The sequence below is a fragment of the Neocloeon triangulifer genome, unplaced genomic scaffold, assembly GCF_031216515.1.
Source record: "Neocloeon triangulifer isolate White Clay Creek 2 clone unplaced genomic scaffold, ASM3121651v1 ptg000014l, whole genome shotgun sequence".
Lineage (NCBI taxonomy): Eukaryota > Metazoa > Arthropoda > Insecta > Ephemeroptera > Baetidae > Neocloeon > Neocloeon triangulifer.
The window spans coordinates 20,444,149-20,459,426 of NW_026775556.1; the positions used below are offsets into that span (position 1 = coordinate 20,444,149).

Consider the following 15,278-nt stretch of genomic DNA (forward strand, 5'->3'; position numbering starts at 1 on the left):
ACCAATGGTTTACAACAAGGACTAACCGACTTGGATATTTGCATAGCTCAATCAAGTTAAATTAAAATGTCATAGTATTTAATGTGTTTTCACAAAACCAGCATGATTTATTTTGTAGGTTCTTTGACGAATTGCGATAAAATTGCAAAAACTCATATCTGTGGAGTTACAAAGAATGCGACTCTAGTGAATGACATGATTGACATTGCCGAATTTGAATCAACAGATGAGAGGGTCTTTTACTTTTTACCTATTTTTTTGCCTATATAGTTACAATGCCTAATATGCAACACAGATTTTGGACACAAAGCAAATCGGAAAACCTTGCGTCATCACGGGTGTCAAGTATTGCACAACAGTGGTACGGGATTTCATTAGAAATCCTTTTTTATATAATTAAATCAATATAATGCTCAGTGGCTATCGGAAGCTACGTTAGGCCAAAAAACCGAAACAGGTATTCCATCTTTTATATATTAATTTCAAATTATACAATCCTTCCATGAGCGCAGGCAAACCCAGTGGAGGAAATTTCACACTCTGCAATAGCACTGGCGTTCGATATTTCATTTCTGATTTTACCGTATTTTATAAAATTTCATCTCACTCTTGAAGATACAATTATGAAAGCTTTTATAGGCAAATTTTTCACAAGCAAGAAAATGGTGCTGTCAGTGTGGCGGAGTATTGTTTGAAATTTATTCTGTGACCTTTCAAAACTGCATTCAGGAAATGCTGACAGGTTTTTAAATTAATTAATCAATTATCAAATTTTAGGAATGGATTTTCAAACAATTTTTTTTTTGTAGAATTTTCTTTATACAATTCAGCGACATCCAATTACTGGGTCGGAAGCAACAGGTTCGATCACGCAAACGACTCTTTCTGCTACAGTTATTGGCGTTGGTACGGTGGAGTGCCCCTCGCCACAGATTTGAAATACGTAGGCGGCGTTCCACTCCCTATCACTCCTGGTAAAGAATGCGCTGCAATCGACCAGAAAACTGGTCTCTTGTACGCAGAGGACTGCTCGAAAAAACTTTACTTTAGCTGTATGTACAGAAGAAGAAGAAACACGATGTTTTAAAAAACAAAATACTTTTGGAGTTAATTAATTAAACTCGCATTTAAGTTGGTATGCTTCATTTTTCGTTTATTTCTTTTTGCATGCAAATTCCTTCAGTTTTTGATTTTCTCCGCACGTCAGTCAGCCAGATCATTTTAAGTTATACACATTAATTAAGCTAAAAACTTACAATGCCGATGTGAAATTTTTGTGTATTTGAAAGTTACTTGCAAACTGGCACTTTATATTAAATATACTCTTCTTCCACTAAAATGAGTCACTTTGAGCCACAAGCACTTTTTCAAGAGTCCGAAAGTTTTTCCTTATCAATAGAGCATCCCCGAGTGTCCGTTCCTCTGGAAGAACACGTTTGGGTTGCTGGAGAGCGTCGGCTCCAGTGTCGTGTACATGTTGCCATCGTCAGGTTTCATGTAGAGACCTGTTTAAATTAAAAAAATTTAAATTATTAATTAAATTAAAAAATAGTAGGAAATAAAAAGTCATTTTGAGAAGGGATAGAGTCCAGTAGAATAAGCAAAAAAAATATATTTTATAATGTTTATTTTAACTAATCCCAGAGCAAACAGATTTTTTTGTAATGAAAGATTTTCGTTTTAATTTTAAAAGCAGTTTTTAATATTAAGCATTTTTTTATTTTAACTATTGAATTCAATTTTCAATAATTTATTTCGATTTTACTTTCAATTCGAAAATTTACCTGGACCAGGGTGATACCTAGGTGGGTACACAAGATACGGATAATAGTGCAGGAGTCGTGGATAGCTTGGAGGTGCGACAGGCATCATCTGCATTGGTGCTTGTGGAGGCGGTTGCTTTTTCTGTGGCAAGGGGGGTGCAGGCACCAGGGCCACTCGGTCTGCGTGCACACAGGGTGTGTCAGTGCAATTAGTGCTTGTAAGGTGCATTTTTATTTCATTTTATTGTATTTACTTTTATGAGTGCTAATTTTATTGAATAATAATGTTTTTTATTATTATTAGATTGATTTTTGTGTACGTCATCAAATAATATATCTACTTTCAGAATAAGAAAAAATAATTTAAGCTTGTCTGAAGCTGCGAGAATGAATTATAAATAACTAATTGTACGTTGAAAAGTTGTACACATTTTGTGTTTAATAAATTTCTATATAATATATATAGAATAAGAAAATGAAATATTTATTGCTGTCTATGTTTAATAATAGATAAAATTATATAAATTTATTTTTGAAGAGTTTTTACTTTTGAAGTGCATTAGTGCAATTTCCAGTGGAAAATAAACCAGAGAGTATTTAAGAAAAGGCGACACAAACTCACCACCCATTAAGTGCGGCGGGTAATAGGCAGCGCCGTTCTTGGACGTGAGGATGGTGTGCGGAGGGGCTGGTTTGAAGTGGAAAAACGAGGGCGAGTAGCCAGCCATGGCCGAGGGGCTGAGCGAGCTGAAACGCTCCTCGCCCCCGTCCTCGGCGTACCTGCCGTCGCGGCCCATCGCAGCCAACTGACGACCCCGAGGCAGGAACATCAGCGAAAACACTACCACCCCAGTGGCCAGCAGGCCGAAACCAATTGTTGCATCCTACAAACAAAAAAAAATGTATGTAATAATAGTTGACAAATTTATATTATTATAATATGTTTTGTTACGTTTTATATTAAACAATTAAAAAAATTTTATATAAAATAATAAAATCAAAATTTTAAATAATTATTTTCATAATTTATAAATTTTTTTTCTTTACATCATTTTTACTATAAAATTGTTTTTTACGATAATAATTTAATATTTTAACTTTTATTTAATAAACTTATCAATTTAAAAAAATTTATAATGACATACAATTTTTTTTTTAGTTATTTAATATTCTACAAATGGATTGAGAACAATATGAATATAATATAAATTTGTATTGATTGGTTCTGGGCAGCTAACAATAAGTTAATGATATGTATAAAATTTATAACAAAAGGTTTTTAATCAAATAATCGGTCTTTCGTCTTACTGTGAGGAACAAATTTCAAATTTGCAAATATATCAACATTTAACAAAAACATTTCTGTGACAATTGAAATAGATATAAATAAGTGAAAAGTATTATTTAACTATTTTACCTGATGTCTTGGTGCTAACGCAAGTCCGGCCAGAGCCCATCCGAGCCACAAAGGGGCGCAGCACGCGATTGACAATCCAATGTAAGTGGACTCTCTGTAGTTTTCACGGATCCCCCTGGACTTGGCGGCCAGAATGCCGACAAAGCCCATGAGGAACACGACGTAGATCAAAGCGGCCAGACTGTCTTCGTAGGGGGTGGCGCACAATGGCGCGCCGTACGGTTCTGGCGGTGGAGGCGCTCCCTGCGTTTATCAATCAAAATTTTTTATTTAACAATACATCGAGCTTTATCAATAAAAGTGAAAAGAATATAGGAAGTATGGTATTGAATATTTCTGTTTTGTTGTTGTTTTAATTGCAAAACGTAAAACTTGTTTATAAAAAAGGAGAGGTTCTTAATTTTCTAATATAAATTATTTTATGAAAATAAGATGCAAATATTTGTTAATATTTTGATTAGCAAATCGCTTTTCTATGATAATTTGGAATTATTTTAACAAAATTACTATCTTGAGTGATTTTGTTCCAAATTTTAATATTGTTCTTAAGAATTTTAGATCATTTTATACTAAGTTGTTTTTTTACTTTCACTAATAATGATACAAATACCGATTAAAATAAATTTTACATAATTTATCACCACCTAATTTTTTTTATGATAATAAGAAACTTTTTCTGTCGAGTCTTGCAAAATGCGACAACTGTGTAAGCAATGGTGTCGCGCAGGTTGCATATCAAGCCAGGCAGGTTTAGTTTTTCTTCTCACCTTGATCGGCGTCACGTCACTCGCCGTTATAACCTGGTGGCTGCTAATGCGGGAGCCGACGTTGTTCCCACGTGGGGTCGGCGAGGTCGGTTTGGCGGTTGGCACGTCATCAGGCGCGAAGATTCTTGGGGGTGCATTCAACAACCATTGAGAACCAACAGCCACCTGCGAAAATTGTAAAAAATTAAAAAAAAATCCAGGATTAACCAATTTTTCATAGAATTTGATATTTATCTATAAAAACGAGTAATTTTCTGCTTAAATGGTTTAAAATAAAATTGGTCTGCTAATGTTATTAATTCTAAATTAAAACAAATATAAGATATTTTCTTTTCAATTTTGTCACTTATAGTATAAGTTTGTACACCGTAGTCAAATTACTTTATTTTATTTTAATTCAGTTCCAGTTTTGTCTGTACAATAGGAAAATTTCCTGAAAATAATTGAGATGCCAATTAGAAACATTAAAATTTTGGCATTCTATTATCAAATAATTTTCAGTTGTTAGTCAGCTTATATTTCTGGATTTCACATTAAATTATATTTTATATATGTTCTGTTTAAATGGCAGTAAAAATGAATTAAAACTTTATCAAACGCAGCCTGCGGGTAGTTAAACTGGGCAAACACGAAGGTGAGAAAGGAATGCGTACCTGAATGAGAACGGCAAAGAGCAGCAGCAGCGCCTGATAAGGAGCCGGCAAGTAAACGCCGCCGTTGAGGCTGATAAGGAAGACGCTCTTCACAAGCAGGGTGGCGAACACGATGGCGTAGGCCAAGCCGACACCTAGTCGCGTCATGGCACAGGTCACGAAGCTCGGGGTCAGCGCCTGCAGGGCTGCCAGCAGCACACACATGAACACGCCCAACAGGAGCATCTGAAACAACAAACGTTTCATATGCATTAAATTTGCTTACATAGTAAATATTATGAAGCAATCAATTTCGTTAAAATTTTTATTGTAAATAATGTATCTTGCAAGGAATAGCAAATAATTGAATAATAATAAAAAAATAGGTATAAAATATATATAACACATAAGTTGTAATTTTTTTTTACTTTTATCGGCAAAAATGATTTTTCTCCCCAAAACCTATAAAGTTAAACGTTGAACATTAGTCAAGAATGGATATTGCGAAATTATTTTCATAGAATGTAGGATGCCAATGATAATTCTACGAGTATTAATTATAAATTATAAATGTCAAAAACTTTTTTTATTATTATTTACTCTCATCAACGTTTTTGAACAAATTGTTTATAGAAACAAAAAAATTCGTTTTAATAATTAAAATATATGATCTAAATATAATATTATAAAATTCAAATAAATATGTTTCAAAATAAATATAAAATAGTTTGAAATTAAATTAAAATAGTTATAAATTATAAACTTTTAATAATTTGTAAAACTTCTTTACCTGTCCCAAAAATAAATGCCTTCTGGATGGTGCGGCCCTCTTTGCCCTGCACAGAACAAACACCTCAAAAGTGGTCATCGTGAAGAGGACGATGGCGGACAACACCAACAGCGGCAACACCCACGGCTCGTTTCTGAGCAGGCCGTTGCCGAATGGCGCCGACTTGGACTTTTTTGTGCCCGCCGACGAGATCCGCTTCGTGGGGCGGGGGTTGGAGGTCACCACGTTGACCTCGGTGGTGGTGGCCGGCGTCGTCGCAGAGGCCGCCTTGTGGTTGTTGGGACCCCTTTGGGGCAGCTGCTTCGCTTCGTCGTCCAGGTTGATCACCCCCAGGCTAGTGACGGTGCCCGGGCGGTGCTTCTTCTCAGCACTGGGCGGAAGGGACTTTGAACTTTGGGGTAACGAAGTCAGTCGCTCCTGAAATTGTAAATAGCAATAAATGAAATTGATTGATTTATAAAAAGGTCAAAAATTTAATAGAAGAATAAAATTATAATGTAATAACAGAATGTCCTGATATTGAATATGAAGTAAAAATAACCAAAAATTGTACATTAAAAATAAAACACGATTTTTAAAGTATACAATTTTAGAATCTCGAATATTTTAAAATCACAAAAAAAATACACTGTCTGGCTATTTAAAATAGGAAAAAAAGTGTGATTTTAGGTGTATATTAAGATTATTTTTATTTTTAAGTAAAAATTTTGTTACAATGATTACAGTTTTAAATTTTTTTAACGGTCCAATTTTCTCAAAGTAAGGAATTTTATATTCAATTTGAAAAAATATGAAATTAAGGCTTTTTACAAGTGAAAGGGGCATTTTTCCATTACTTTAGTGATTCTAGACAGTCAATTAAAGATTTCTAATGTCATTAATTCAAATATGGAAATATTGCTAATTGCAAATAAAATGGTATTTAATTTTGCTGGCCTTTAACAAGTGCACTAACGATTGCCTGGCACAACCTTGGTGAAATTGCAAATTCGAGCAGAGAAAAAGAAAGAGCACCACCTGATACCTGATTGCCCATGATGAAATTAACAATCAGTGCACGAACAGACGCGTTCGGAACCAAGCGAGGCACGTTCTCGCGCGCCAAACAAAAAAGCAGCAATTAAATGTAAATTTCGTCGGAGGCGCAAATTATCTTGAGGGCGCCAAACAAAAAGGAAAAAATAATAATAATGAACTCGCCGCCTTCACCGAAATTAAGCGTCGCGCCTGAACGGGCCGCGCACAACAATCGACGCGAGAATCACAAAAGTGTCCTGAATGAAAAGGCACCGACCTGCTGAGTGGCGTCCTCGGCGGCCTGCAGTGCGAGGGCGTTGATCTCAGACGAGAGAAAGGGCGAGGGGCGGTGGTTGAGGGCGAGCACCGTGATGGTAGTGGAGGTGGCATTGGTGTTGTCCTCTTCGGCCGTGCACCAAGCGAGCACCAAAATGAGAAGCAGCGACGCCTTCAGCATTGTGCCTCGGTCACGTCTGCATTTTACCTGAAACACACACGCACACACGCCACAATTAGATATGCGTCATTATGACTGAAAAAATAGAAGAGAAAATTTGAGCCAATAACTTTAATTATTTTGAAAAGAAACTTTAAAAGTAATAAAATAATCATTTTGTACGTTAATATACATAATATATTTAATTAATATTGTTGTTCGATTTTGTCAAGTTAGTAAATTTAAAGCACATTTTATTTAGTTTTCTTACTTACAAAAAAAAGTAATAAAACTGCATTATTTTGGAGAATGTTCATTAGTCGTTTTGTCCATGTCTGATTCTGAATTATGTGTCATTTCTGTCAGCCCGTTTTAATTTCAATTATTGTTTCAGCGGAACCTGCTATGTTGGTTGCCATTCCCAGCTTTCGTAAGGGATAAAACAGTTTACCAAGCAATATTGGTTTCACAAATAAAAGTTTTCAAAATGTAATACTTGCTTGCGGTGAATATTATTAATATTTAAACATTATGCTGGACAAAAACAGCGAAAAGGCCAAAGAATTAATTAACCAGACACAACAACATGGCTTAAAATTAGTTAATGATAGTCTAACAAAAACATTTGGAAATGATAATCATGGTAGCACAATAGACCTGATTTTTTATAGTAGAAACTTTTCATTAGAATATAAAAAGATTAATCAAGAAACATTTATTAAGAGCCACCATCCAGTTGAATGTAAATTAAGCACAAAGAGCCAAGGTTTTCATAAGCGAGTACCAAGGAATAAAAATAAACCGGTTTATAAAATTGACCTAGAAAAACTTAATTACTTGGTCGAAAATAATTATGTAAATATGAATACCCTATTAGACAATGAGAAAATTGAAGCTTTTTACTTGCATATAGTTGACATCATTCAGAATAGCAGGCAGACTCCTCGAAAAAATAATAGAAAAAGTAAACCTTGGTTTGATGAGGAATGCTTCCTATTCCGAAAAGAATTAATTAATATTTATCACAGATTAATAATGGGAAATTTCAGAAATGATAACCTTGTTCAGGAATTTAGAGATAAAAGAAGAGAATATAAGAAACTTATTAAATCTAAGAAAATAGACTTTCAAGGGCGCAGGGAGCAAGAATTAATCAAAGCAGCCGAAGCAGAGGCTTATATGTTCCTACGGCAGCCAGTGGACATACGGAAAAAAGTTCAGAATCAAATTCCAATCTCTGAATGGGTAGAGTTTTTGAGTAATGTATTAAACACTGAAAACCTGAACTTCACGGACAGTCTTGAGTTTGACTCTCTACTTGCTGATTATGACGAAGATATAATTTGCGAACCAATTTCAGATGCAGAAATTCAATATGCCGTACAAGGTTTAAAAAATAATAAATCTCCTGGCCCAGACTTAATTACTAATGAAAATATAAAAGTCCTATTGCCACTTATGATGCCACTGTTCAATAAATTTTTAAATAAATGTTTAACACTTGGGAAAATTCCTACGCAATGGAAACAATCAAATTTGAAACTTCTTTACAAAAATAAAGGGGATATAACGGATTTAAATTCATACCGGGGAATCTGCCTCAGTAATACCTTGTGTAAATTATTAGACAAAATTATTGCAAGAAGACTTTTAGAAAAGTTCAATGATTTTATACCAGAGGAGCAGTTCGGATTTATGCCGAAAAAGTCCACAATAGATGCAATTAAACTTTTTCAAGAAAAAATTTATAAAAATATAGGTCAAAAAGGATATAAGAAATATGCATTGTTTATAGATTTAAAAAAGGCCTTCGACTCCACTTCGAGAAAAATTTTTATTAAAAAAGTTGCAGAAAAAAGTAAATTCTCAAAAAGTGAACTCCTTTTGCTTTCGGAACTTCTTGCGATAGATTCAATTCGAGTCGACGACGGTGTGTCTTTATCAGAATTCTTCCCACAATCAAATGGTTTTAAACAAGGTATGAATTCTAGCCCAACCTGTTTTAATATTTATATACATGATGTAATTAAAATTTTTGAAAATGTAGAAGGGGTAGAATTCCTATTTTATGCCGATGACATGGTTTTTATTAGCGACTGTTGCAAAAAACTTGAGCTTGCTATGCGTAATTTTTTGGAATATTGCAAAGAAAACAATCTGCAACCTAATTTCGAAAAAACAAAAATCCTGAAATTTACAAATAAAGGCAAGGGTGCCAAAGGGAAAAATAATGAATTAATATGTGCAGGGAATAACATTGAATTTGTTAATAGTTTTTCGTACTTATGAGTTGTGTTTCAACCCTCAGGAACTTCTTTTTCAAAGCATATTAGCGACAGATGCAAAAAGGCAGTCACGGCAATGTATGGCTCGGGAGATTTAAGGAATTTATCAATCGATTGTGCTCGCCGTCTATTTGCATTAAAATTTGCCCCGATAGCAACGTATGGCATTGAAGCCATTTGGCCACACCTAAAGTCTTGCGACTTTTTTATTTTGGAGAAATTAATGACAACTTTTTATAAAAAAGTACTAGGAACAGGAAAATACTGCAGAAACACGTTAATCTACCATTTAATTGCCGCCGAAGAATTTTTTGTCACAACCACCATGAACAAATTCAACTTAACCCCCACTCCGGCATACGAAGAGTTTTTAATTAATATTGAAATTAGAGCTGAAAGGGAATTTGATTTAAACTTCTTTGAAACGCCAGCTATGATAAATGACTGCTGGAAGCAACCCCTTTTCAAAAATAGACATGCTTTTACTCGATATGCAATGACTGGGTTTCATTATCTAATTTGTAAAGACAAAAGTTTTCACTCTACTGCTGGCGAGGACTGCGTGTGCGAGCTATGTGACGAAAAGTGCACCCAATACCACCTTGAGTTCTGCAAGAAGAGACTTCACTCAATAAACTTTTACGCCACGATGAAGAAGAAATAGTGCAATTTAATTACTTGAAACTTATATCTGTATGAGTGTATCAAAAGTTGTACCCAGATGGGTTTAATAAATAAATAAATAAATAATTCATTGACTATTTATAATAAACAATAATAACGGAATCTAAATTATATTGGAATATGTGCATTAAAATGATCTTTGTAAATTGAGCAATCATTTTATTATTTTTACAAGTAAAATTACTATAAATTATTACGCAACTATTTTCTATATAAACCTTATTGTTAGTTAAAAAAAAATCAATAAAAACATTTAAAAATTTAATAATTTTTGTTCAATATTTTAAAATTATTTTTATATAAAAAAATGTTAAAAATTTAATTATAAAATTAAATTTTGATATTTTATAATGATTTTATAAATAACCTTAAACATTCCTTTTATTATTCCTCTGTCTAGGCGTCTGAGAGCAGTTTTTCGGCGTAATCGCGACCGATCTGTATGCAGCTGGGAGCACGCGTCCCATGACAATTGTTATTATTACTGAAATAAGGGCTCGCATACACATTACACACGCTGCGGTGAGGCGGAGTAACACACCGGCAGTTGTAATCTTGCTCTCGCACCAGGTATAAAGAGAGGACGTGTTTGTGTGTTACTTGAGGGGACTTGAATTTATATGCATCGCGCAACGAGAAGAAGTGTCTGAGAGCTGCAGACAACAATAACAATAACAGGCGCGGGGAACAATAAAATGAAATAATCTCGTAAAACCGATTCGGCGAAATTCTGACTGACAGAGTTAATTGGAAATGTGGTTTATGACACTAAAAAATATCATTCACTAAGCGTTACAAAAAACCAATCATTTATTTAATTTGGAAAAAAAAAATAATTTCACTGGCAAAAATTTCAATAATTTTTGTTCAATTAAAGCACTTATTTATTATTAACATTGTTGAACAACAGACACAATATTTAGCTAAACATTTGTGTGAAATGAAATCAATTAATGATCTTAAAATAGTACAAAATTAAATATAATACCTAAAAGTTTCAAAATAAACACTGAAAAAATATGCATTTTCATAGGAGAGGATAGTTTTAGCTTTATTATTATGGAAAGACAGAAAATATCCACTAATTTAAATTATAGAAAAAAATAATAATTTCGAACAGACAATTAATGAATTAAAAAATCATTAATGTTTCTTCCAAAACACGTTTGTTTAAAAAAATTCTGTTCTCATTATAAAAAACATTAACGGAGAATTGTGCCTTTTATTTTGCTCACATTTAACTAAAACATAATTTACATTAAATTTTTACTATAATTTCAGAAAATTGTGACAACCTTGAGTGAGATAAATAATTTAATTAATCCTCATTGCCAGCAATTAAATATTTCGAAAAAATTAGCACTTTATTCTGCATTGCAGCGAGGAAAGGAAGCCAACAAGCGCACGCGATTCGAGCACGTTATTTTGTTTTGAAAATAGCTGTGCGGGTGACAAATGAGTGAACATCGGAAACAAACGTAACTGAGAAATAGCTGCGACGCGACCCGCTTATCTAATTCCTCTGAATCCAAACAGCAGCCATAGTACTCAAGCAAGCGATGACACGGCAAGCAGAGCATAACTTTTTATTCCACTTGATTGTATCGCCGCCGCACGAAAAAAGCAAAAGAAACCAAAAGAAAAAAGCTGCAGGCAACGATCAATTAAGTGACGAATGTGTGTGAATGAAACCGCACCTGTCACCTAAATTTTAGGTTAATTCCTCTAATTTATATTGCTTACTTTTAGAATGTAAAAAAAATAATATATTCTTTAAATAAGATGGTTTTAAACTGTTATTTAAAAATTTAAAAATTATAAATTTGTTTGAACTTATTCTTATAATTATATTTTTTTTATTAAAATTTAATTTTTATAAAAACATAGATATTAACCCTAAATATGACAAAGTTACGACTCGAGTGATTGAAAAATTGCAGAAGATTTTTCGTCATAATTCCATTTATTTATTCTGGTCTTGCAAAATCGTGGAAAAGAATTTATTAATTAATGGATAGCAGTTAAAAGTTGTTCAAAGAGTGTCTGATAATATTTATTTAATTAAAAATGTTTCAAAAGTTTTATTCAAAATAGAACTAAAATTTTACAATTAAATCGTCATATATTTTCAACAAAATGTAAATGATTACATCACATCACACAAAATTTACTATTATTAAAATTAAATAAAAATTTATTTAGAGTATCAGTCAAAATTCAAGCATTTAATAATTCAAGTGATTAAGATTTCATGACATGAAAACGGGCTTTGTCCTCTTTAAGAATTCAACAATCAAATTAGGCCCCGATTTAAACTTTTACAATTCAATATAATTACAATTTGATCATTAATATTTTTATTTTAATGCCAGGTATGAGCTTTTGAGATTGATTTATCTTTTACATCAAAAAAGTTCTCCAAATATTCATTTTATTACTAGGTAAGAGCCCCTATTAATATATCTCAAAGCTCAAAGTCTCCTTATAGAAAAAAAATGATGCACCTGCAAAAGAAAACGGATGCACCGCGCGTCGTCGTAAAAAGTACGCGTCCAATTTGCTCGCTCGGTATTTTTTTAACAATTACCAAAAGTATTGAGCGTTGCAGGTGTTTGTGCGATTTTTCTCATCGGCTCGTCTGTCGAGAGTGATATTGAACTGAAAACCTTCAAACACAACATCCTCGAGTACGCTGACTGCTTCTTTTTGATTGTGAGAGAGACGAACTCAAGGTTTCGCACAGACCGCAAAACACATGCAAGAAAACCTACGTACATAAAAATGTACAAACTTCCAACGTGCGCAAAAGAAGAAATTAATGTGCATGCACACGCGTTAAAATTACCGTAAAATGCCGTGGTCATAACGTGTGGGAGGTGAATTTTGCGAAACAACCTTGGTTTCTGTGTGTGTATTGCAAATGATAATCATGTATTTAGGTATGAAGTGACTATTAATTAAAAATACCATTTAACTGTGTTAGAACCAATGCTAAGAAAAAAATTTAATGTAAGTTGAGAGACATGTTTTGCAAACTCAATTACAGAAGTATATTATAATATTTTTTACCTGTCATTTTTTGTAATTTTTTATTTTGAATTTACATTAGCAGAGATTATTTTAAAACTCGCTTTATAACACAATACTGATATTATGAACCAACCTGCATTTTCTGCAATTATGATTAAAAGTGTTGTTTAGGGATATATTTATAATTATGTATATATTTATATTTATTGACAAAACCTGGTCAAAACCAAAATAAATTTAAAAAATACAGCAATCATAAGTTACAATATTCTTTTTACCTAAAATAATAAAATAATATTAAATTTTAATATTTTTAACATAAAAAATAGAAATATGTATTAAATTTTAAATAATTCATTGTTGTTGGTATTACTTTAATAATGTTTTTTTTTATTGTAATCATTATCTTTTAACTGCATTATTTTTGCCATGAAATTGCCATAGTAGAAAATTTAATTAAAATTTTAAAATTACGCAACTCATTTCTATATTAAACTGTTGAATATCTTCATTATCCAGTAAATGCCCTTTCACTTTCGTACCCATCGCAAAAAATTGCGTCTCTCGGAGTGCGAAATGATAATTTTATTTTGTGCAAACATTTCATTTACACACAGCGTGCAGCTCTTTTCCAAAGTCTGATGAAGCACAATTTCTCAGGATGACTAATGACAATTCAACGAGCGACGCCTGCTGATTTTATTTTTATTTCTTTCCTTTCGCATTTTTTTCTCTCTCTCTAGCGCGAATCTTTCTTTCCTCCGCCTTGTTTATTCTGTGTATATATTATTTATTTCTTGAACCACCGCGCACATAACAAAGTATAAGGAGGCGTCGCGAAATAAAAATCACTATAGGACCGCCTGTGTGGTCCACGGCGAGCGAACAATCGCCTCGGTAATAAGCCTTCGGGAACAATGAGAGACCCGATCTCATTTGTCTGAATCAAACGTACGTATTGATGCGAGAGATTGAATAAAAAAATTATAAATAAGCATCGTATGCGAGTTGAGCACAGTGGCGATTCAATTTAATTAAGTCCTTCTCAGAAACGGAGACGGTTGGAAAATGCCATTTACTTTTTATATATTTTTGCACGAGCGAATTTTTTATGAATAAAAATAAAATATGGTTCTAAATACTGGCGTATAATTTTTCCTATTTGTTTTGAAATTTTAGCAAAGTGTCCCGAAATTTACAATACAAAAACTGGAAAGGTTTCATTTTGAACAAACATGAGTCTTAATAGACTTTTTTGTCTGAAAAAAATCTAATGGAATTATTTGAAACAATTTATAGAAAAGTGCAAATCAAGGTTGATTTAAACGCTTTCTGGAAAATTCTGTCAGTTTAATTATAATTTATGATAACATATTAAAAATAGATGTAGATCTATGGAAAAACACGACCATTCAGAAACAATCGGTTTTTAATGGTTTTGAACAATGTTAAATTAAAATTTAATATTTTTTGCTATTTAGAGCCTCATTTAAATTTACTAAATTTACTTTTGTTAAATATTATTATTTATCCCAATTTTTTCTATGCTCTTTAGTTATGTGGAATGCAAACGGTGCCAAAAAACAAAAAGCCAATTTGAAATGGAATCCGGGACTTTGGTTCAACATAATGAGTAACGTGTAAAAATAAATTACAGTTGTAAATTTGCGACAGCTGTGAGTTTTGGACGCGTTTCAAAATGAGCCTCGCAAACAAGCGTGTCTGCCGCGTGTGCAATTATAATTCGGTGTGTTGTTGTTGCTCTGCAGCGAACGAACGAACGAACGAACGAATGTGTGAGATGGGAATAATTCATTTCGCCAACGTGTTCATATATTCGCTTAGGCAGCGGTGCTTGCCTTTTAACACACATAACCAAAAAGCAGCACGATGCTCTGAATCATTTTGTTTCGGACAACATAATTTCAGACATTCAGCGGAGAGGATAAAATCTGCGATTCCTCGAATAAAGAACCATTGCGATTTCCTGCTGTGCATACTTTGCTCGGGGTTGAGGAAAATGAAAGTGAAAATTCGTTGGTCCGCATGGATCATTTCGATTATTTTATGCCTTGCTGATTGTGAGAAAAAGAATATTATATGCGTGAAGAGAAATAAGTTGAGTTACAAACTCTCAGATTTTTCAATTTATTCTTTTCATATAACAGTTTGTTTTCAAATAAAAATTATAAATATAATAACAAAAAAATTAATTTGATTTGTTTATATTCTTGCTGTAGGAAGTTTGAAGCTTGTTTGAGGTAAAATTGTCCCTTTGAATTATGTTTTATTCAAGTTGGATTTAAAATAAAATATTAAATATTTTCCACATCCTCTAAACTAACTCTTTTTTATTGTTTATTCATCTCAGTTCATTCCATTTTTTGTTTAAAAATTTAAAAAAAATTCCACCAAAACTATAGCTGGATTTTTTTGGGGGAAAATAACATTGAATAA

The 15,278-nt window shown here is 32.9% G+C and overlaps 1 protein-coding gene across 2 annotated transcripts in view; it reads right to left on the reverse strand.

Annotated features, from left to right (window-relative positions):
• Positions 1 to 1,126: 1,126 nt before the first annotated feature.
• The window catches only part of LOC132199980 (uncharacterized), a 50,265-nt gene continuing 36,113 nt past the window's right edge, over positions 1,127 to 15,278 (reverse strand). For both annotated transcript variants that reach the window (XM_059625115.1, XM_059625114.1), the window contains exons 3-10: positions 6,664 to 6,870; positions 5,370 to 5,786; positions 4,601 to 4,825; positions 3,948 to 4,112; positions 3,181 to 3,423; positions 2,386 to 2,647; positions 1,785 to 1,943; positions 1,127 to 1,505 (exon numbers count right to left, since the gene is read on the reverse strand). In XM_059625115.1, the coding sequence (XP_059481098.1) occupies positions 1,393 to 1,505; positions 1,785 to 1,943; positions 2,386 to 2,647; positions 3,181 to 3,423; positions 3,948 to 4,112; positions 4,601 to 4,825; positions 5,370 to 5,786; positions 6,664 to 6,843 (1,764 nt within the window). In that variant the 5' untranslated portion in view covers positions 6,844 to 6,870 and the 3' untranslated portion in view covers positions 1,127 to 1,392. The remainder of the gene's footprint in view (positions 1,506 to 1,784; positions 1,944 to 2,385; positions 2,648 to 3,180; positions 3,424 to 3,947; positions 4,113 to 4,600; positions 4,826 to 5,369; positions 5,787 to 6,663; positions 6,871 to 15,278) is intronic.